At 56.4% G+C, this 17,073-nt stretch overlaps 1 protein-coding gene across 4 annotated transcripts in view; it reads left to right on the plus strand.

Moving 5' to 3' along the window:
- MARK4 (microtubule affinity regulating kinase 4) overlaps positions 1 to 17,073 on the plus strand; it is a 63,446-nt gene that overhangs the window by 16,931 nt on the left and 29,442 nt on the right. For all 4 annotated transcript variants that reach the window (XM_074937344.1, XM_074937345.1, XM_074937346.1 and 1 more), the window contains exons 2-5: positions 13,278 to 13,475; positions 13,955 to 14,008; positions 15,238 to 15,286; positions 16,410 to 16,475. In XM_074937344.1, coding sequence (XP_074793445.1) covers positions 13,278 to 13,475; positions 13,955 to 14,008; positions 15,238 to 15,286; positions 16,410 to 16,475 — 367 coding nt within the window. The remainder of the gene's footprint in view (positions 1 to 13,277; positions 13,476 to 13,954; positions 14,009 to 15,237; positions 15,287 to 16,409; positions 16,476 to 17,073) is intronic.

The raw sequence follows: 17,073 nt of genomic DNA on the forward strand, positions 1-17,073 counted from the left end.
CTGCACCTGTTCACATTTGAATTCATCTTTCTTGAACATGGGACACCAGAACTACACAGAGTATTCCTGAGAAGGTCTCACCAGTGCCTTGTATAATGGTACTAACACTTTCCTGTCTCTACTGGAAATACCTCACCTGATGCATCCTAGGATTGTGTTAGCCTTTTTCACAGCCGCATCATACATAGTCCTCCTGTGATTAACCAATACACCCAGGTCTTTCTCCTCCTGTCACTTCCAACTGGTAAGTTCCCAGTTTATAGCAAAAATTCTTGTTGTTAGTCCCTAAGTACATGACCTTGCACTTTGCACTATTAAATATTATCCCATTTCTATTATTCGAGTTTTCAATGTCATCAAGATCTTCTTGTGTGATATTCCGCTCCTCCTCTGTGCTGGCAATACCTCCCTTCTGCCCAGAGCCCATGGCCCTGGGCACTGCCTTGGCTCATGCCCCTGAGTCATAGAATCATAGGACTGGCAGAGACCTCGAGAGGTCATCTAGTCCGGTCCCCTGCACTCGTGGCAGGACTGAGTATTATCTAGACCGTCCCTGTCAGGTGTTTGTCTAACCTGCTCCTAAAAACCTCCAGTGACTGAAATTCCACAACCTCCCTAGGTAATTTATTCCAGTGCTTAACCACCCTGACAGGAAGCTTTCCTAATGTCCAACCTAAACCGCCCTGGCTGCAATTTAAGCCCATTGCTTCTTGTCCTGTCCTCAGAAGTTAGAGAACAATTTTTTCCCCCTCCTCCTTGTAACAAGCCTTTTATGTACTTGAAACCTGTTATCATGTCCCCTCTCAGCCTTCTCTTCTCCAGACTGAAAGAATTGGATTTGTTCATTCTTCCCTCATAGGTCATGTTCTCTAGACCTTTCATCATTTTCATTTCTCTGCCCTGTCCCAGGGCAGGTGGGAAGGAGGCGAGGGCCAATGTCGTGTCATTTAGTGGCCTCAAGTGTGTTGCTGCAGGATGAGCGCCAGCCGTAGCATTGGTTTCAGAGTAACAGCCGTGTTAGTCTGTATTTGCAAAAAGAAAAGGAGTACTTGTGGCACCTTAGAGACTAACCAATTTATTTGAGCATAAGCTTTCGTGAGCTACAGCTAACTTCATCGGATGCATACTGTGGAAAATACAGAAGATGTTTTTATACACACAAACCATGAAAAAATGGGTGTTTATCACTACAAAAGGTTTTCTCTCCACCCACCCTACTCTCCTGCTGGTAATAGCTTATCTAAAGTGATCACTCTCCTTACAATGTGTATGATAATCAAGGTGGGCCATTTCCAGCACAAATCCAGGGTTTAACAAGAACGTCGGGGGGGGGGGGGGAAATAAACAAGGGGAAATAGGTTACTTTTTATAATAACTCAACCATTCCCAGTCTCTATTCAAGCCTAAGTTAATTGTATCCAATTTGCAAATTAATTCCAATTCAGCAGTCTCTCGTTGGAGTCTGTTTTCGAAGTTTTTTTGTTGAAGGATAGTCACTTTGAGATCAGAAATGGAGTGACCAGAGAGATTGAAGTGTTCTCCGACTGGTTTTTGAATGTTATAATTCTTGACATCTGATTACCAGCAGGAGAGCAGGGTGGGGGGAGAGAAAACCTTTTGTAGTGATAAACACCCATTTTTTCATGGTTTGTGTGTATAAAAACGTCTTCTGTATTTTCCACAGTATGCATCCGATGAAGTGAGCTCTAGCTCACGAAAGCTTATGCTCAAATAAATTGGTTAGTCTCTAAGCCCTAGTGCTGTGAGGCCATGCTGCTGGCCAGCGCAGCAGGGCCATTGAGGTTCCAGATGCCAGGCTGAGGCTGGAAGGGAGAAGCCTGAGGCCGTGCTGGGGCCATGATGCCCCCTGTGCCAGCAGGTTTGGGCTTGTGGAGTTCAGACGGGGAGCCCCTGGGGAGCAGGACCCTATCACTCTCCAGGCCTGGGTGTCAGGGGAGGGCAGCCTGGCCTGCCCTGCAGGGGGCCCAGCCATTGTGAGGCTCAGGGCCTGTGGATGGAGCTACGAGGCGCTGGGCATCTCACCTTGCCAGGCCTGCATGCTCTGTGGGCTGGGGCCAGGCTGCCCCGGGAGCCTCCTGCAGTGCAGAGGGCTCCGTAGGGGCCAGGCCCTGCAGGCGAACACCTGGGCTCACTGTGTGACCCCGAACCCAGCCCGCAGGGGGGCCGCTTGCTCAGCTGGGGTAGAACCAAACACCGGGGCTGCCTGGCTCCCGTGAACCGAGCAGGGGAGCGGGGCCCTGGGGTCGCCTGCCGGGGAGCGTTGGGCTGGCAGCCCCTGGTGTACTGAACCCGTGGCTGATGTGAGGCTGGGGTGGGGACACACACACACTCTCACTCCCTCTTCCCCTCTCCCCTCCTCTCTCCCTCTCCCCCACTCTCTCCCTCTTCCAAGGAGATTGCAGCACTTGGCACGGAGCTGCATCTGTCAGTTGTTCCCACCCTTGGGAGTGCAGCCCTCACCCAGGGAAATGGCTGGTGTGGATACAGCATTCTCGTTGTGCCATGCCAAGTCCCACCCTCCTCCTTGCCTGCTGGCACCTTACCTCTGCCCCCACCAACCAGCGCCCTCCCACTGCCCCCCAAGACCCCCAGCCAACTGGCCTATCAGCCGACACCCTCCCTCTGCCCCTGCTAACCAATGCACTTTCTCTGCTCCCCACTCATCTGGCCCCCCATGCCAAGGGCTGCCCCAGACCTATGAGCCCGGAGACCATCTCTTCTGTGTTGTCAGTGCCCCCCTGCTGGGCCCAGGTGTGGGGGAGAAGAGTGGGGACAGCCTGCGGGGATAATAGCAGGAGAGACTGACAGGGGGGAACAAAGACAGGAGCCCAAGAGGAAGGGTGGAAGCAGGGCGGGTAGGGACGGACTGGGAGCACAGGGGCAGAAGGATTTATAACTACTACAGCCTCCTCCCCTTCCCTCCCCTCCCCAGCCTGCCGTGGAACCCAGGAGTCCTGAGTCTCACCAGTCCTCTGCTGTCAGCAAATAGTAGTGACACCCAATGGCAAGTGTGAATCTCACCCCCCTCTGGTGGCTGGTCCACATGGAGGATAACAGTCTCCTACTAGATTTCAGAGTAGCGGCCGTGTTAGTCTGTATTCGCAAAAAGAAAAGGAGGACTTGTGGCACCTTAGAGACTAACCAATTTGTTTGAGCATAAGCTTTCATGAGCTACAGCTCACTACTACCAGTGACCCTATTAGCTCAAAAGGCAGCACGCCTTGTGGTGGATGTAAAGGTCTCAGCCTGACCTGTGATCCAGGAAGGGCTCAGTTCAGTTCAGTCCCATAGGATGGGACTCAAGTTTTCAGTTTGCCTTTATAAACACTTAGGAGATGACACACACACACACACTCACTACAAGAAGATTGCTGTTGCAAAGTCAAACGCTTGGAAACTCTGGATTTCCAGTTGGCCATGTGTGACCAAAATGGGAATTTTCTGTAATATTTGTATGAATGATGTGCATGGCAGTGATTTATTTGACTTGGTATTGCTGCCCGGTTGGTGCCGAAGGGTTAAAATGCTCGTGGGGCAGAGCAGGAGATATGAAGGGCTGGTGATTAAGGACTGGCTGAGACCCATAGAGGATCCGGAGAGACAGAGCATGTGAACTCAGCAGGGCTCTGCTGGAGGGCAACAATGGGCTGAGGTCTCAGGTGTTAGTCTGAAGAGCTGAGCTCACAGGGCCAGAGCTCTTAGGCCAGGTGTACATTACCACTTACTTCGGTATAACTTATGGCGCTCAGGGATGTGAATAAGCCACCCACCTGAGTGATACAAGTTACACCAACCTAAGCTCTCTCCCATCAGCAGAGACACTCTTCACCAGATGTGCCGATGTAGCACTTCTAACCTTAAATCTTACCTGGCACTTTAGAGAGCCAAGGTGGATCATAGAATCATAGCCTATCAGGGTTGGAAGAGACCTCAGCAGGTCATCTAGTCCAGCCCCCTGCTCAAAGCAGGACCAATCCCCAACTAAATCATCCCCGCCAGGGCTTTGTCAAGCCGGGCCTTAAAAACCTCTCAGGAAGGAGATTCCACCGCCTCCCTAGGTAACCCATTCCAGTGCTTAACCACCCTCCTAGTGAAAAAGTGTTTCCTAATATCCAACCTAAACCTCCCCCATTGCAACTTGAGACCATTACGCCTTGTTCTGTCATGAGATGAGGTCATATGTTTTATTAGACCAACTTCTGTTGGTGAGAGAGACAAGCTTTTGAGCGACACAGAGCTCTTCTTCAGGGCTGGGAAAGGTTCTGAGGGTCACAACTAAATAAAAGGTGGACCAGATTGTTTGGCATAAGTAGTTAACACACATTTTATTGTAGCTGTGTGGTTCCCAGGATATTCTCTCTCCATGTTCTAAGAGACCGTTCAAGGTGAAGTGGCCCGTGTAGCCCTGTAGGCAGAGGATAAAAAAGGAGGGTTAGTGGGTTACAGATTGTTGAAATAAGCCATAAATCCAGGGTCTTTATTAAGTAAAGTTATGAATTTAAGCTCTCAGGCTCATCTTTTGAAAGGGTTGTGCAGGGTTCCTGGGAGCAAGGACTGGGAGGTCAGATACGGAGTGATCATTCTGTGAAGTGTGCACCCACGGGTGATGTGCAGTTTGTCTTTTATCAGTTTTCTGTGTGAGTTCATTTGAGAGCGCAGAGATTGTCTGGTTTCATCCGCATTATTATTTTTGGGGCTTTTAGTGCACTGGATGAGGTTACACCATGTATTGTGCTAGGCATGTCCAGGACCCATGGACCCTGAAAGGTGTGTTGTGTGGAGTAGTGACCATCACAGCAGTGGAGCTATGGGTGTGGGTTTGGCATCTGTTGTTTTGTCAGGGTCTGGTGCCACTTGGTGTTGGTCTGTCCTGCTATATGGGGAACTTGACTGGACACCCCACAGTGGACAAAACCACACACTTGATCATTACATGGCTTGCATCAGGGGGAAAAAATGGCTCTGCAATCAACAATCACATCCACCCCAATCTCTCCACTGCTGAGAGGACAAGATCAGATAGTGATCAGACCAGCAGATAGAGTAAGGCCAACCGACAGCTCTCTGACACCAGCTACTATAAAGTAATCAAAGAAGACGCCACATCACAATTCACCCAGGAATTTAAGGAGATCATCAAATTCTTCCCCAAACAACTCCAAGAGAAACTCTACAACTTCATCCTCCCCAAACCCACCCCAGGGACCTTCTGTGTGCTTCCCAAGATGCACAAATGAGGCAACTCACGCAGACCCATCAGCCCTGACACTCTTTCTGAAGGAATATCAGAACCCATAGAAACCGCCCTCAAACCACTCAGTACACAAAGGCCCGGCTTCCTCCAAGGAACAATAGACTTCCTCCAGAAATTCTGCAACAGTAACAGCCTCCCTCTGAACACCACCCTTGTCACTATGTATGTCACCTCCCAATACACCAATATCCCTCACAGTGATGGCATAGGTGCTTGCCTCAATATCTACAAGACAATGGACAGCCCTCAGCTGTCCATCCCAAGCACATCACCAACCTCATCCCTTTCATCCTCACCCAGAACAGTTATCATTCAACAACACTTTGTCAAAAACCATGGGAACAGCCATGGGCGCTCGGATAGTTCTCCAATATGCCAACCTCTTCATGGGGCACCATGGAGAAGAATTTCTGGAGAAATGCTCCACAAAAGCCATTGATATACCTGAGATACATGCATGATATTTTCATCCTCTGGACAGACAACCTAAACTGCCTTATAGGTTTCCACCACAACTTCAGCGGCCACCACCCCATTCCCGCCCATTAAACTCTCTCTAGAATGTTCCCACACTAGAATCAACTTTTCCTGAACACCACAATCCGCTTCAGCAATGGAACCCTACAGCCAGCTTTACACAGGAAACCCACGGATCCCCACACGTACCTTCACAGATCCTGTAACAACCCCGAACACCAAGAAATCTGTTAGCTACAGCCAGGCTCTCAGATACCACAGAATATGCTGCGAAGCGAGTCCAGGATACACACCTTAACACACCCAAAACCACCTTCATCAAACAAGGACACTCCACCAAGGAAGTAGATCCCACCATGGAATGGGCCACCCAAATACCCCAAGAGAACCTTTTCAGCAGAGAAATAAATCCCGCTCCGACCGCATACCCCTAGTTGTCACCTAGCATCCCACACTGGCACCCATATGGGGTATCATTAAATAACTACAATCTGTACTCTGTGGGGATCCCACCCTGAAAGAAATCTTTCCCGAACCTCCTCTTCTGGCCTTCGAACAACCCCCCAGCCTCTCCAAGCTCATCATCAGAGGCAAGCTCCCCACAGAGCAGGACCCACCAACTCAAAACAGTGCCAGACCCTGCCAGAACAACAGATGCAAAACCTGCAGCCATATTTCCACCGCTACAATGATCCCCACAACACACCTTTCCAGATCCATGGATCCTACACGTCTATCACAACATGTGCACTAAACGCCCCAACAATTACTATGCGGGTGAAACCAGATGGTCACTGAGCTCTCAAATGAACTCACACAGGAAAATGATAAAAGACAAAAACACCCGTGGCTGTGGGTGAGCACTTTTCACAGCATGGTGACTCTTTATCTGAACTCTCCTTCCTCGTCCTCAAAGGAAACTTCCTCAACACTTTTGAAAGACGAGCTTGGGACCTTTAGTAAAGTTATGAATTGACACCAAAAGTCATGATCTCAATAAGGACACTGGGTTTATGACTTACTACAATAACGTGTAACCCACTAACCTCCTTTTTGTCCTATGGCTACATGGGTGTTAACAGGAGCGGCCCGATCTGTGGGGTGCTGGGGGGTGGTGCCCAGCCTGCGGGCGTGTGGGATGCTGTGTGCTGCCCACCCCCACCCCATGGTGCTGGGCAGGAGATGTTGACTTGCAGGGCTGTGGGGTACTGGGAAGGAGGTGTCTGGCCTGCGGGGCCGTGGGGTGCTGAGCGCTGGGCCCCCTGTGGTGCTGGGAGGGGTGCCCGGCCTGCGGGCTGCTGAGCGCTGGGCACCCCCAGTCTGCCAGCTGTGCTGCCGGTGTCCATCTGGAGCTCTTCATGCCAAGTTGCTCTGAGCTGTCTGAGCGGGTAAATGCGATCGGCTCCTTGGGCCCGGCCTGCCCCCCTTCGCTGAGGACAGCAGCTCTGAAAGCACAGGGACATTCAGGGCACATTGGGGGGGGGCCATGACAGATTTAGGCTGGGATTTGGGGGTGCCTTTACTGCACTAATATAGGGAGCTTGTAGCACTGAGGGGCGAGGGCTGTGAGGGTTGGAGGGGACAGCAGCACTGTGTGGAGAGGGGTTTTGTGTTGTGTGGGGGCAGTGCCAGGTCTTGGGAGGAGGGGGGGGCAGTGGCAGGTATGAGGGGGTGTGGGGGAAGTCAGGAGGCAGTCTTGCTGTCTGGACTCTCCTGGTACTGCTTGCTGCCCCCTCCCTTCCCTGGCTGGGTGCAGCTGGGGCAGGGGACGGGAGAATCGATGGTGTCTCCTTGAAGCTGCAGATGTGGCTCCCGGGGGCTGGTGCGGGCTGCAGGACACGGCAAGGGCAGCAACTCTGAAAAGGCTGGGCTCTGCGCCACCCCTGCAGGCAGCCTCCCCTGCAGGGCCTGCTGCATCTCCCCACCCCCGGCTGCCCAGCACGACCCACCCCTGCTCCTCCAGCTGGGCCTGGCCCCAGAGTTCAGCAGGAGGTTCCGGCTGCCGGGCCAGGCCTGGTGCCCCGAGTGGTGCCCGACCCCAGGGCTCGGCGGCGGAGAGCAGTTCTGGCTGCTGGGCCGGGCATTGTCACGGAGTCCCTGGGCGATGCTCTGGAACTGCTCCCCATGAAGCCAGTCAGGACTCTGGGGCAGTCGCCTTCCTGTGAGCAGCCTGTCTGCAGGACACACAGCTCACACAGCTTCCACCTTCCTGGATCTGACCTCGGAGCATTCAGCATCCTCTGCCCCTCCCTGCGCTTCCCACAACGAGTCCGCCCAGACGGGGCTCCTGGGGAAGCCAGAAGGTCTTGTACCCCAACTTCGCAGACAGATGTGACTCTCAGCCAGCCAATAAAACAGAGGTTTATTAGACGACAGGAACATGGTCTAAAACAGAGCTTGCAGGTGCAGAGAACGGGACCCCTCGGCTGGGTCCATTTTGGGGGGCAGTGACTCAGACAACCATGTCTGCACTTCACTCCATGTCCCAGCCAGCCCCAAACTGAAACTCCCTCCAGCCCCTCCTCCTCTGGGCTTTGTTCCTTTCCTGGGCCAGGAGGTCACCTGATTCCTTTGTTCTCCAACCCTTTAGCTCTCACCTTGCAGGGGGGAAGGGCCAGGCCATCAGTTGCCAGGAAACAGGGTGTTGGCCATTCTCTGTGTCCAGACCCCTGCACACACCTGCCCTCTAGGGCTCTGCAATGATCATACACCCTTACCCCACCACCTAGATACTTAAGAACTGCCTAGGGGAAACTGAGGCACCCCCACACTATTCAGAGGAAACATTAAGAACAGTCCCACTTCGTCACGTCTCTCCTTCCTTTGAGATCGAGCTGAGCGGGGTCACTTTAGCCGGTGACCTGGGGAAGTTCGAATCCACCAACGTTCCCATGGATGCCCCAGCATCTCTCCCATTCCTTGGTAGGAGTTACACCAGGCCCTTCCAGTTTCACGCCCTCCCTTAGGTCGGGGTGGTCGATAGCACTCGCAGGCCGCATGTGGGAAGGTTTATACGGCCTGTGCCCTTTGGCCACCCCAAAACCCCAGGGGGTCAAACTGGGTTTGGGTCTTCTCCCAGCGCTCCAGTCTGGAGGGCTGCAATTCGGGCTCTCTTGGTTAAGGGCCCCCATCTGGACCTGGGCCACATACTGTTCACTTACAGAACTAGCATGGAGACATTCCTTTCTCAACAACCTTGCCTCCCCAACAAGCTGGCCAAACACAGCCACTTGGTTATAGGACGGTTTAACGTTCTTAACAGCTTTCACTCCATCTGAGACCTTCTCAAAGCTCTCCACACTGGATCTTTCAACAGGAAAGTCAGTGGATCCATTCACAACAGAAAATTTCTGGCTGTTAGGAACAGAGACTTTCTTTCTTAAATCACTTTCACACCCTTCAGTTGCAGTAAACTGCTTGTAAAGACTCCATGAGGATTCCTTTCCCTAGGGCTTTTCTATGCAACAATTCACCCCCCATAGAAATTCTGCTCTTACCCTCTTCACCTAGGGCTTGCTCTAGAGGAACACTTTCCTGAGCAACAACAGACTCTTTCTGGGTCTCACTTACATCCAGAATTACCTCTGGCCCATCAGGCGGATTCCTACACAATCCCCTTTCAGGCAAACTTACAGACTTCCTAGATAAAAGGTCAGAAGCATTCTCCTTCCCTTTGCCACACACTAGCAACAGGCAAAATACAAGCACCAGAATTGTCTGGTCTCTGGGATTTTACATAGACACTAACTGGATGTGACATAGTTACAGGGCCATTCTCCCGAGCAGACACAAACTTAGGACCATTCTCTTCCTGGGCTTTAGCTGAATCCAGAACCAACTCTGAGACAACTGCACTACCCTCAACCAGCACAGGCTGAAAGGCCCCTTCTGTCTGCTTCACAGACAAAGAAGAGCCGGACACACTTTCTCCTTTCACAGACACACAGCTTGGGATCTCATTCCCCTTGTCCCAGCACACAAGGCTGGTCACAGACAACTGCTTGGAGATCAGGGTAGCTCCCTCCATAGGCAAGTCAATACCCCTGACAGACACAGGCACGTTTCCTTCACTGTCCCAATTCTCCACCCAGCTAACAGGTAAGGTCCAGGGACACTCAGCTTCCACTCTCCTCGCCTTCCCCCACTGCTGACTAGACAAAGCCATCAGCTCATAAGGCTGCCTAGGCTCATCCAGACTTTCCTTACCAAGCACCTTGCCACTCCCAACAGATCCCCTGCCCTGCCTGTGTCTCCCCCCACCCCTCTGCTGGAGTGTCAGCTCCCACTGTGCTCAGCGCTGCCCTTGCTGTCCCAGTGGGGGTAGGCAGCGAGCTCCCTGCTTTCCTCACAGCATCAGAGCCAGCGTGAGCCCCCTCTCCAGTGTGCAAGGGGGGTGGGGAGCCCCAGGGGTCTGGTTACAAGCAGGCGGGTAGCCTGAGCCGAGCAGCTCCTCCCCCTGCCAGCCAGGTCATCTGCATTTTCACTGACCATTTCCCTCTCCACCGACTGGTTCCCTGGATTCAAATTCAAACCCTCGGCCGTTACAGGAGCAGGGCCTGGATCCTATCCCAAAGAGACACAGTCATCCCTCAACAGGGTCTTGCAGCTGGTATCCTGGAGCACCCCAACAACCAGCCAGCCCGACCCCTCCTGTGTCTGCACAGGGATCTGGGCCATAGGCAGGGCGAGGGGTTTCGTCCCTGGGACCCTCACCCAGCTCACACAGCCCCTCAGCATCTGAGGCTGCACCACCCAGCCCCTGACAACGGTTCTCTCTGTCCCAGGATCTCGCCACCCCAGAAATGTCTCCCCATTGACCGTCACCTTCCGCTCCCGCTGGAGGTCCGAGGGCCCTGACCCCAGGAAACTCCACACAGACGTATAGGTTGGGGTCAGGAGTGGGAGCCTGTCCACCTCCCCACCCATCTGGCTGACGGAGTCTATGGCCTTGGGACCCAGCAAGGGAGCTAGACACCGGGGCTTTTCCGCAGGGTCCCCCTGGTTCAAATCTCCAGCCTGCTCAAAGGCAGTGAGGTGGGCATCTACATCCCCCCCCTCCTTAACCAGGGGCAGCAATTTAGTCTCGAGGTTCCCTGCGGAACTGGCCCCCCCGGGGTCTATCCCCACTCACCCCTGGGAGGTCCCCTGGGCCTCTCCGCTCTGCCACCGCCAGTTCATGCTGCTGCTGCTTCTGCAGCTCTTTCTTGGACTCTCGCTGTCTCTCACAGTCCTCTTGCTCTCTCGGACTCAGCTCCAATCCCGTCCGTCTCCGATCCCCCGATGGGGAACCCGATCGTGAAGACCCCCATCTGGTCGGGGACAGGAGTTTTCGGGATGCCTGGCTACCACTCCAGCTGCTCCCAGATCCTGCTATAGCCCCATTTGGGGTCAGGAATCTGCTCCTTAGAGTGATCATCCTCCTCCAGCTGCACGATTAACTGTGCTTTGGTGAACTTTCCAATGCTCAACCCTCTCTTTCTGCACAGGGTTACAATGTCCTTCTTAAGGAGACAGTGACAGGCCATCACTCCGCTCTTCCCAAGTTGTTGTGGACTCACAGGCCTGTGTGCTCTCAGCTCCCCACGGTTTCCAGGGAGAACCCCAAGTATGCCAGCTTTCTCGAGGTCACCACCTCTTTGCCAGGGTCGAGCTGCAGACTCCTCCGCTCCTGGGACCGCTCGCTTCAATCCCCCTGGGAACCCTGTTACTGCAAAAGTCCTTCTGTCTCCCAGGGCCAAGCCGCAGGCTCCTCCGCCCCTGAGACTGCTCACCGCAGTCCCCAGGGTGACCCCATTACTGCACAGTCCTTCTCGCTGGTCACACACTCCCAGGGGTTAACCGCCCCCCGAAACCGCTCCTCTCTGAGCCTTCAGCATGCCTGGTCCTCGTCAATCCCCCTTCGTTTTACTGCTCCCCAGTCACTTACTGCAGGAAGCGCCATCCACAGGGTGCAGTACATCCCACCTCTGCCACCAGTTGTCACGGAGTCCCTGGGCGATGCTCTGGAACTGCTCCCCATGAAGCCAGTCAGGACTCTGGGGCAGTCGCCTTCCTGTGAGCAGCCTGTCTGCAGGACACACAGCTCACACAGCTTCCACCTTCCTGGATCTGACCTCGGAGCATTCAGCATCCTCTGCCCCTCCGTGCACTTCCCACAGCGAGTCCGCCCAGGCGGGGCTCCTGGGGAAGCCAGAGGGTCCTGTACCCCAGCTTCGCAGACAGACGTGACTCTCAGCCAGCCAATAAAACAGAGGTTTATTAGACGATAGGAACATGGTCTAAAACAGAGCTTGCAGGTGCAGAGAACGGGACCCCTCGGCTGGGTCCATTTTGGGGGGCAGTGACTCAGACAACCATGTCTGCACTTCACTCCATGTCCCAGCCAGCCCCAAACTGAAACTCCCTCCAGCCCCCCCTCCTCTGGGCTTTGTTCCTTTCCTGGGCCAGGAGGTCACCTGATTCCTTTGTTCTCCAACCCTTTAGCTCTCACCTTGCAGGGGGGAAGGGCCAGGCCATCAGTTGCCAGGAAACAGGGTGTTGGCCATTCTCTGTGTCCAGACCCCTGCACACACCTGCCCTCTAGGGCTCTGCAATGATCATACACCCTTACCCCACCACCTAGATATTTAAGAACTGCCTAGGGGAAACTGAGGCACCCCCACATTATTCAGAGGAAACATTAAGAACAGTCCCACTTCGTCACAGGCATAGTGCCCCGAGCGGTGCCCATTGGAACGTCCTTTGCTAGGGATCAGAGTAACAGCCGTGTTAGTCTGTATTCGCAAAAAGAGAAGGAGTACTTGTGGCACCTTAGAGACTAACCAATTTATTTGAACATAAGCTTTCGTGAGCTACAGCTCACTTCATCGGATTTGAGCATAAGCTTTCGTGAGCTACAGCTCACTTCATCGGATTTGAGCATAAGCTTTCGTGAGCTACAGCTCACTTCATCGGATGCATCCGATGAAGTGAGCTGTAGCTCACGAAAGCTTATGTTCAAATAAATTGGTTAGTCTCTAAGGTGCCACAAGTCCTCCTTTTCTTTTTGCTAGGAAGGTACTCCTGATCCCATTCCCAGTTGGCCAGTGCCCAGGAAGGGGGCTGGAGGGGGGGGCCTGGAGGGCATCTTCCTGCCCTCCCTGTTGTCGTGTGTGGTGCCATCGTCCTGAGGCAGGATCCGGTTGGTTCTGGTAGCACAGTGACTCCTCCACCCCACTGGGCTTTCCTGCTCAGCTGGGCACATGGTACTCGGGACTGGGGAAACCATGGGGCTGGGGCCCCTGTGCTGACCCAGCTTTTGAGTGGCCGCAGCATGCCTTTGAACCCAAACTGTGCACTAGTCCCGGGAGGGGAGTGGGGTCTGGTGGCTAGAGCAGGGGACTGGGAGCCAAGACTCCTGGGTTCTCTCCCCAGCTCTGGGAGGGGAGTGGGGTCTGGCGATTAGAGCAGGAAGCTGGGAGCCAGGACTCCCCGCAGCGCCTAGTGCCCTCCTGCCCCCAGGTGACACTGTCTCTCTCCCCTGCAGCACTCCACCCTGGCCAGCAGCCGCTCGGAGAAGGGCTCGTCGTGGTCCAGCCGGTCGCTGGGTGCACGCTGCCGGAACTCCATCGCCTCCTGCACCGACGAGCAGCCCCACATCGGCAACTACCGACTCCTCAAAACCATCGGCAAGGGCAACTTCGCCAAGGTCAAGCTGGCCCGGCACATCCTGACAGGCAGAGAGGTGAGGGTGCGGGGGCCATGGGACAGCACTCTGTGGGGTTGGAGGCTATAGGGTGGTCATGGGGCAGCGCTCCAGTGAGGGCAGGGGCCATGGTTCAGCGCTGCAGAGGGCCATGGGGCAGCGCACTAGGGAGGGCAAGTAGGGGATATGGGGCGGGGGGGGCCCATGGGACAGCGCTCCGGGGAGAGCAGGGGACGTGGGGAGCCACGTGGCAGCACTCCACGGAGAGTGGGGGACATGGGGGGGCTCTCTGGAGTAGTGTAAACTGAGGGGGTGCACAGGGGAGCTCAGATGTTGGGGGGGCACTGGGAAGAGTGGGGGAGGCTGAGGTGTCAGGGCCTGCTGGAGTATAGCACAAGTGCAGATGGGGCAGGGGAGTGGAGGAGCGTATGGGGCACAAAGAGGGAAGTGGGGGGCGCAGGCACTGAGTGCCCTAAACCCCGCCCCCGCCCCCCAGCCAGAATCTGGTTTGTTTGTAGGTGGCAATAAAAATCATCGACAAGACGCAGCTGAACCCCACGAGCCTCCAGAAGGTGAGCATGAGCCGAGGGGGAGGGGCCCCACACCCTGCAGGTGCTGGCAGACCCATGCCCTGGGGAGGGGGCAATGTCCCGGCAGGGGCCACGCTGCCCGGGGGCTGGGCCTGGAGGGACAGAGGTAGCCAGGCCTGAGACTGGCAGGACGGGCAGCAGCTCCAGGCCACCCTGGATGGGGGTCGCCCCCCACCTCCCGCTGGCTGCCCACGGCTCAGCTCTGACGCCAGCGGCTAGGTTCCCAGGCTTCACAAAGAGCCCATTGTGCTCCGGGCTGGGGGAGGGGGGGCTCTGGCCCTGGCATTTGGGTTCCCCATGCCTGCGACTTCCTCACTGTGCTTCCTCCGCGAGCTCGGGTCCCATACCCAGCGCCCCACCCCGCTATCCTAGAGACCCATCCCTCTGCCCGGCGGCCCCCCAGGGCACCGGCCCTGCCTTGCGCCTCTCCGCGCAGCTAACCTGGGACATCCACCCTGCCTGGCACCTGCCCCCCTTTCCTATCCGCCCCAGGTCACCTGCCCCACTCCTGTCCCCCCACCTCAGGACACTACCAGCCCCAGCCCGCACTGGCTGCCCCAGCCCCTGGCATTGACATGGGCTCCCCACCCTCAGATCACTGCTCTAATTAGTGCCCAGAGGCCAGGCTGGTCGCTGTGGTAACAGCTGCTCCAGAGGCATCTCCAGGGGCTGCTAATTAGCAAAGGAGCTGTGGGTGGGGAGCAGATGAGAACAAACCCCTGAGCCAGCCCATCCCCTGCCATAGGGCCAGATCAGAGCCAGCGCTCCCCAAGGGGAAAGAGCCCGTGTCCCATTCCCTGTCCCTCTCAGCCACTCGCCCGCCATGGGGTCAGATCGGAGCCGGCACCCCCAGAGGGGAAAGGCCCCGTGTCCCCTTCCCTGTCCCCCTCAGCCACTCGCCAGCCATGGGCCAGATCAGAGCCAGCGTCCCCCACCCAGGGGAAAGAGCCCATGTCCCCTTCCCTGTCCCCCTCAGCTACTCGCCAGCCATGGGGTCAGATCAGAGCCAGTGCCCCCCAGAGGGGAAAGGCCCCATGTCTCATTTTCTGTCCCCTTGAACCAGTTGCTCCCCTGCCATGGGGCTGGATTGGAGCCAGTGCCCCCTAGAGGGAAAGGCCCTGGGGGGCTAGAGGTGGTGGGGCAGGTGAGGAGGAGCTGTGAGGCTGTTTAACACCCCCCCACACACACCCCCGTCTCTCTGCCCCCTGCAGCTCTTCCGGGAAGTGCGGATCATGAAGGGCCTGAACCACCCCAACATCGGTGAGCTGGGGTCCGGGGGTCTGGCTCTGGGGCTCAGCGGCACGAGGGCGATGGGGCCTGAGCAAATGGCAGCCCCAAATACCCCGTCCCCCAGCCACAACGGCCTCTGCCAGTTGAGGGGATCCGGACCCTGGCACCTCTGCTCGGTGGGCACTGCCCCTGCAGGTCCCTCAACTACAGGGGGTCAGGCCCCTCCTGTGATGGCGTGTGAGTGGGGGAGGGGCAGGCCTGTCCAGTGATGGGTCTGGGGGAAGGGAGAGACAGGCCCATCCTGTGAGAACATTTGGGACAGGCGTTGGGTGGGAGTCGGGCCGTCCTGTGGGGACATTGCGTAGGAGGGCCAGGCCCGGCCCATGAGGGGGTTTGGGAGGGAGGGCCAGGCCCATCCCAGGAGGGTGTTTGCGGGACTGTGACCCATATATTTCAGAGGAGGGTCTAGCACGCTCTGTGTGAGTGCAGAGGTTCTGGTCTGTGGCAGTGCAGCCGTGGGCATGTCTGCCATCTCCCGGCTGGCGCGTGGGGCTGTCTGCAGGCTCCAGGACTTCTGGGAGCGGAGCGGGCTCTGGACAGGGCAGAGCTGTGGAGGGAGCAGACGGGCAGCAGCGAGGGGTAGAGTGAAGGCTGGTGACTGTGCAAAGCTTCCCCGAGTATTTCCAGATGTTGGGGCTGGGTCACCCCAACCCCCTTTGCCCCAGCTGCCCAAGGGCGGGAGCTCCGGAGTGCAGGGAGCCTGGGCAGCCCCTAGCAACAGAGCTGAGGGGTTTGCCTGGGAATTTCCTTCTTTTTGCCATCACAGACCAGAGCTGTCTCTGCAGTGTCATGGCCCCCAGCCCCTCCCTGCGGCCCCCAGCCCTCTGGAAGGGGTCTATGCTGTGCTGCGAAGGGCGTTTTCAGAGACACCACTCCCCATCCCGCGTGGGGAGTAACAGTGCCGCCCTGTCCACACCACCAGGAGCTAGGGGCACTGGGACTTGCACAGGGAGCGAAGAAGCTTCCAGCGTCACCATGGGAGAGACCCCGACCAGGGCCCCAGCGGCAGGCACCGTGTGGGCTGTGCGGGTGGGAGTGGGGCTCGCTGGGCGATGTCGGGAGCTGGGCCCTGACCCGTGTCTCTCTGTTACAGTGAAGTTGTTTGAGGTGATAGAGACGGAGAAAACGCTCTACCTGGTGATGGAGTATGCCAGTGCTGGTGAGAATGCCCCTTGCGGCGCTGGCAGCCCCTGCCCCGCCATCTGCTCCCCCAGGCCTGTGCCCTCTGCATGCCTGCAACCCCTGGGGGTGTCTGTGCCGCACCTGGAGCTCTGGACCCCTCTGCGTTCCCGCACCCCCTACCTGCATGGCCCCCAGATCCCTCTGCCTGGCTCACCTCCAGTGTTCTCCGGGCTACAGCCCCACCCAGCCTGCCCTGGGGTGCAGTCTGGCTCTGGGACCCTCTGAGCCTGTGGGTAGCTATGGGAGCCAGCCTGGCCCAGCACCCCAAAGGCCTCCCCAGCAATCACAGCCTGGGGAGATAGACAGGTGTGGCGGGGAGGCAGGACCCCTGCCTGGCATGTCCCGACCCCACCCCTCCCGACCACAGGTCCTGCCTGGCATATCCCCTCCCACCGCTCCCCCCGACCAGGGGCCCTGCCCAGTGTGAACCCCCCACAGCTTCTTTTGACCAGGGGCCTGTCTGGCGTGACATGCCCCCACTCCCTCCTGACCAAGGGCTCTGCCTGGTGTGACTCCCCCCACATCCCTGCCTGACCAGGGATTCTGCCTGGCGTGATGCACCCTCTTCCCTCCCA

The sequence above is a fragment of the Natator depressus genome, chromosome 23, assembly GCF_965152275.1.
Source record: "Natator depressus isolate rNatDep1 chromosome 23, rNatDep2.hap1, whole genome shotgun sequence".
Taxonomy (NCBI): Eukaryota; Metazoa; Chordata; order Testudines; family Cheloniidae; genus Natator; species Natator depressus.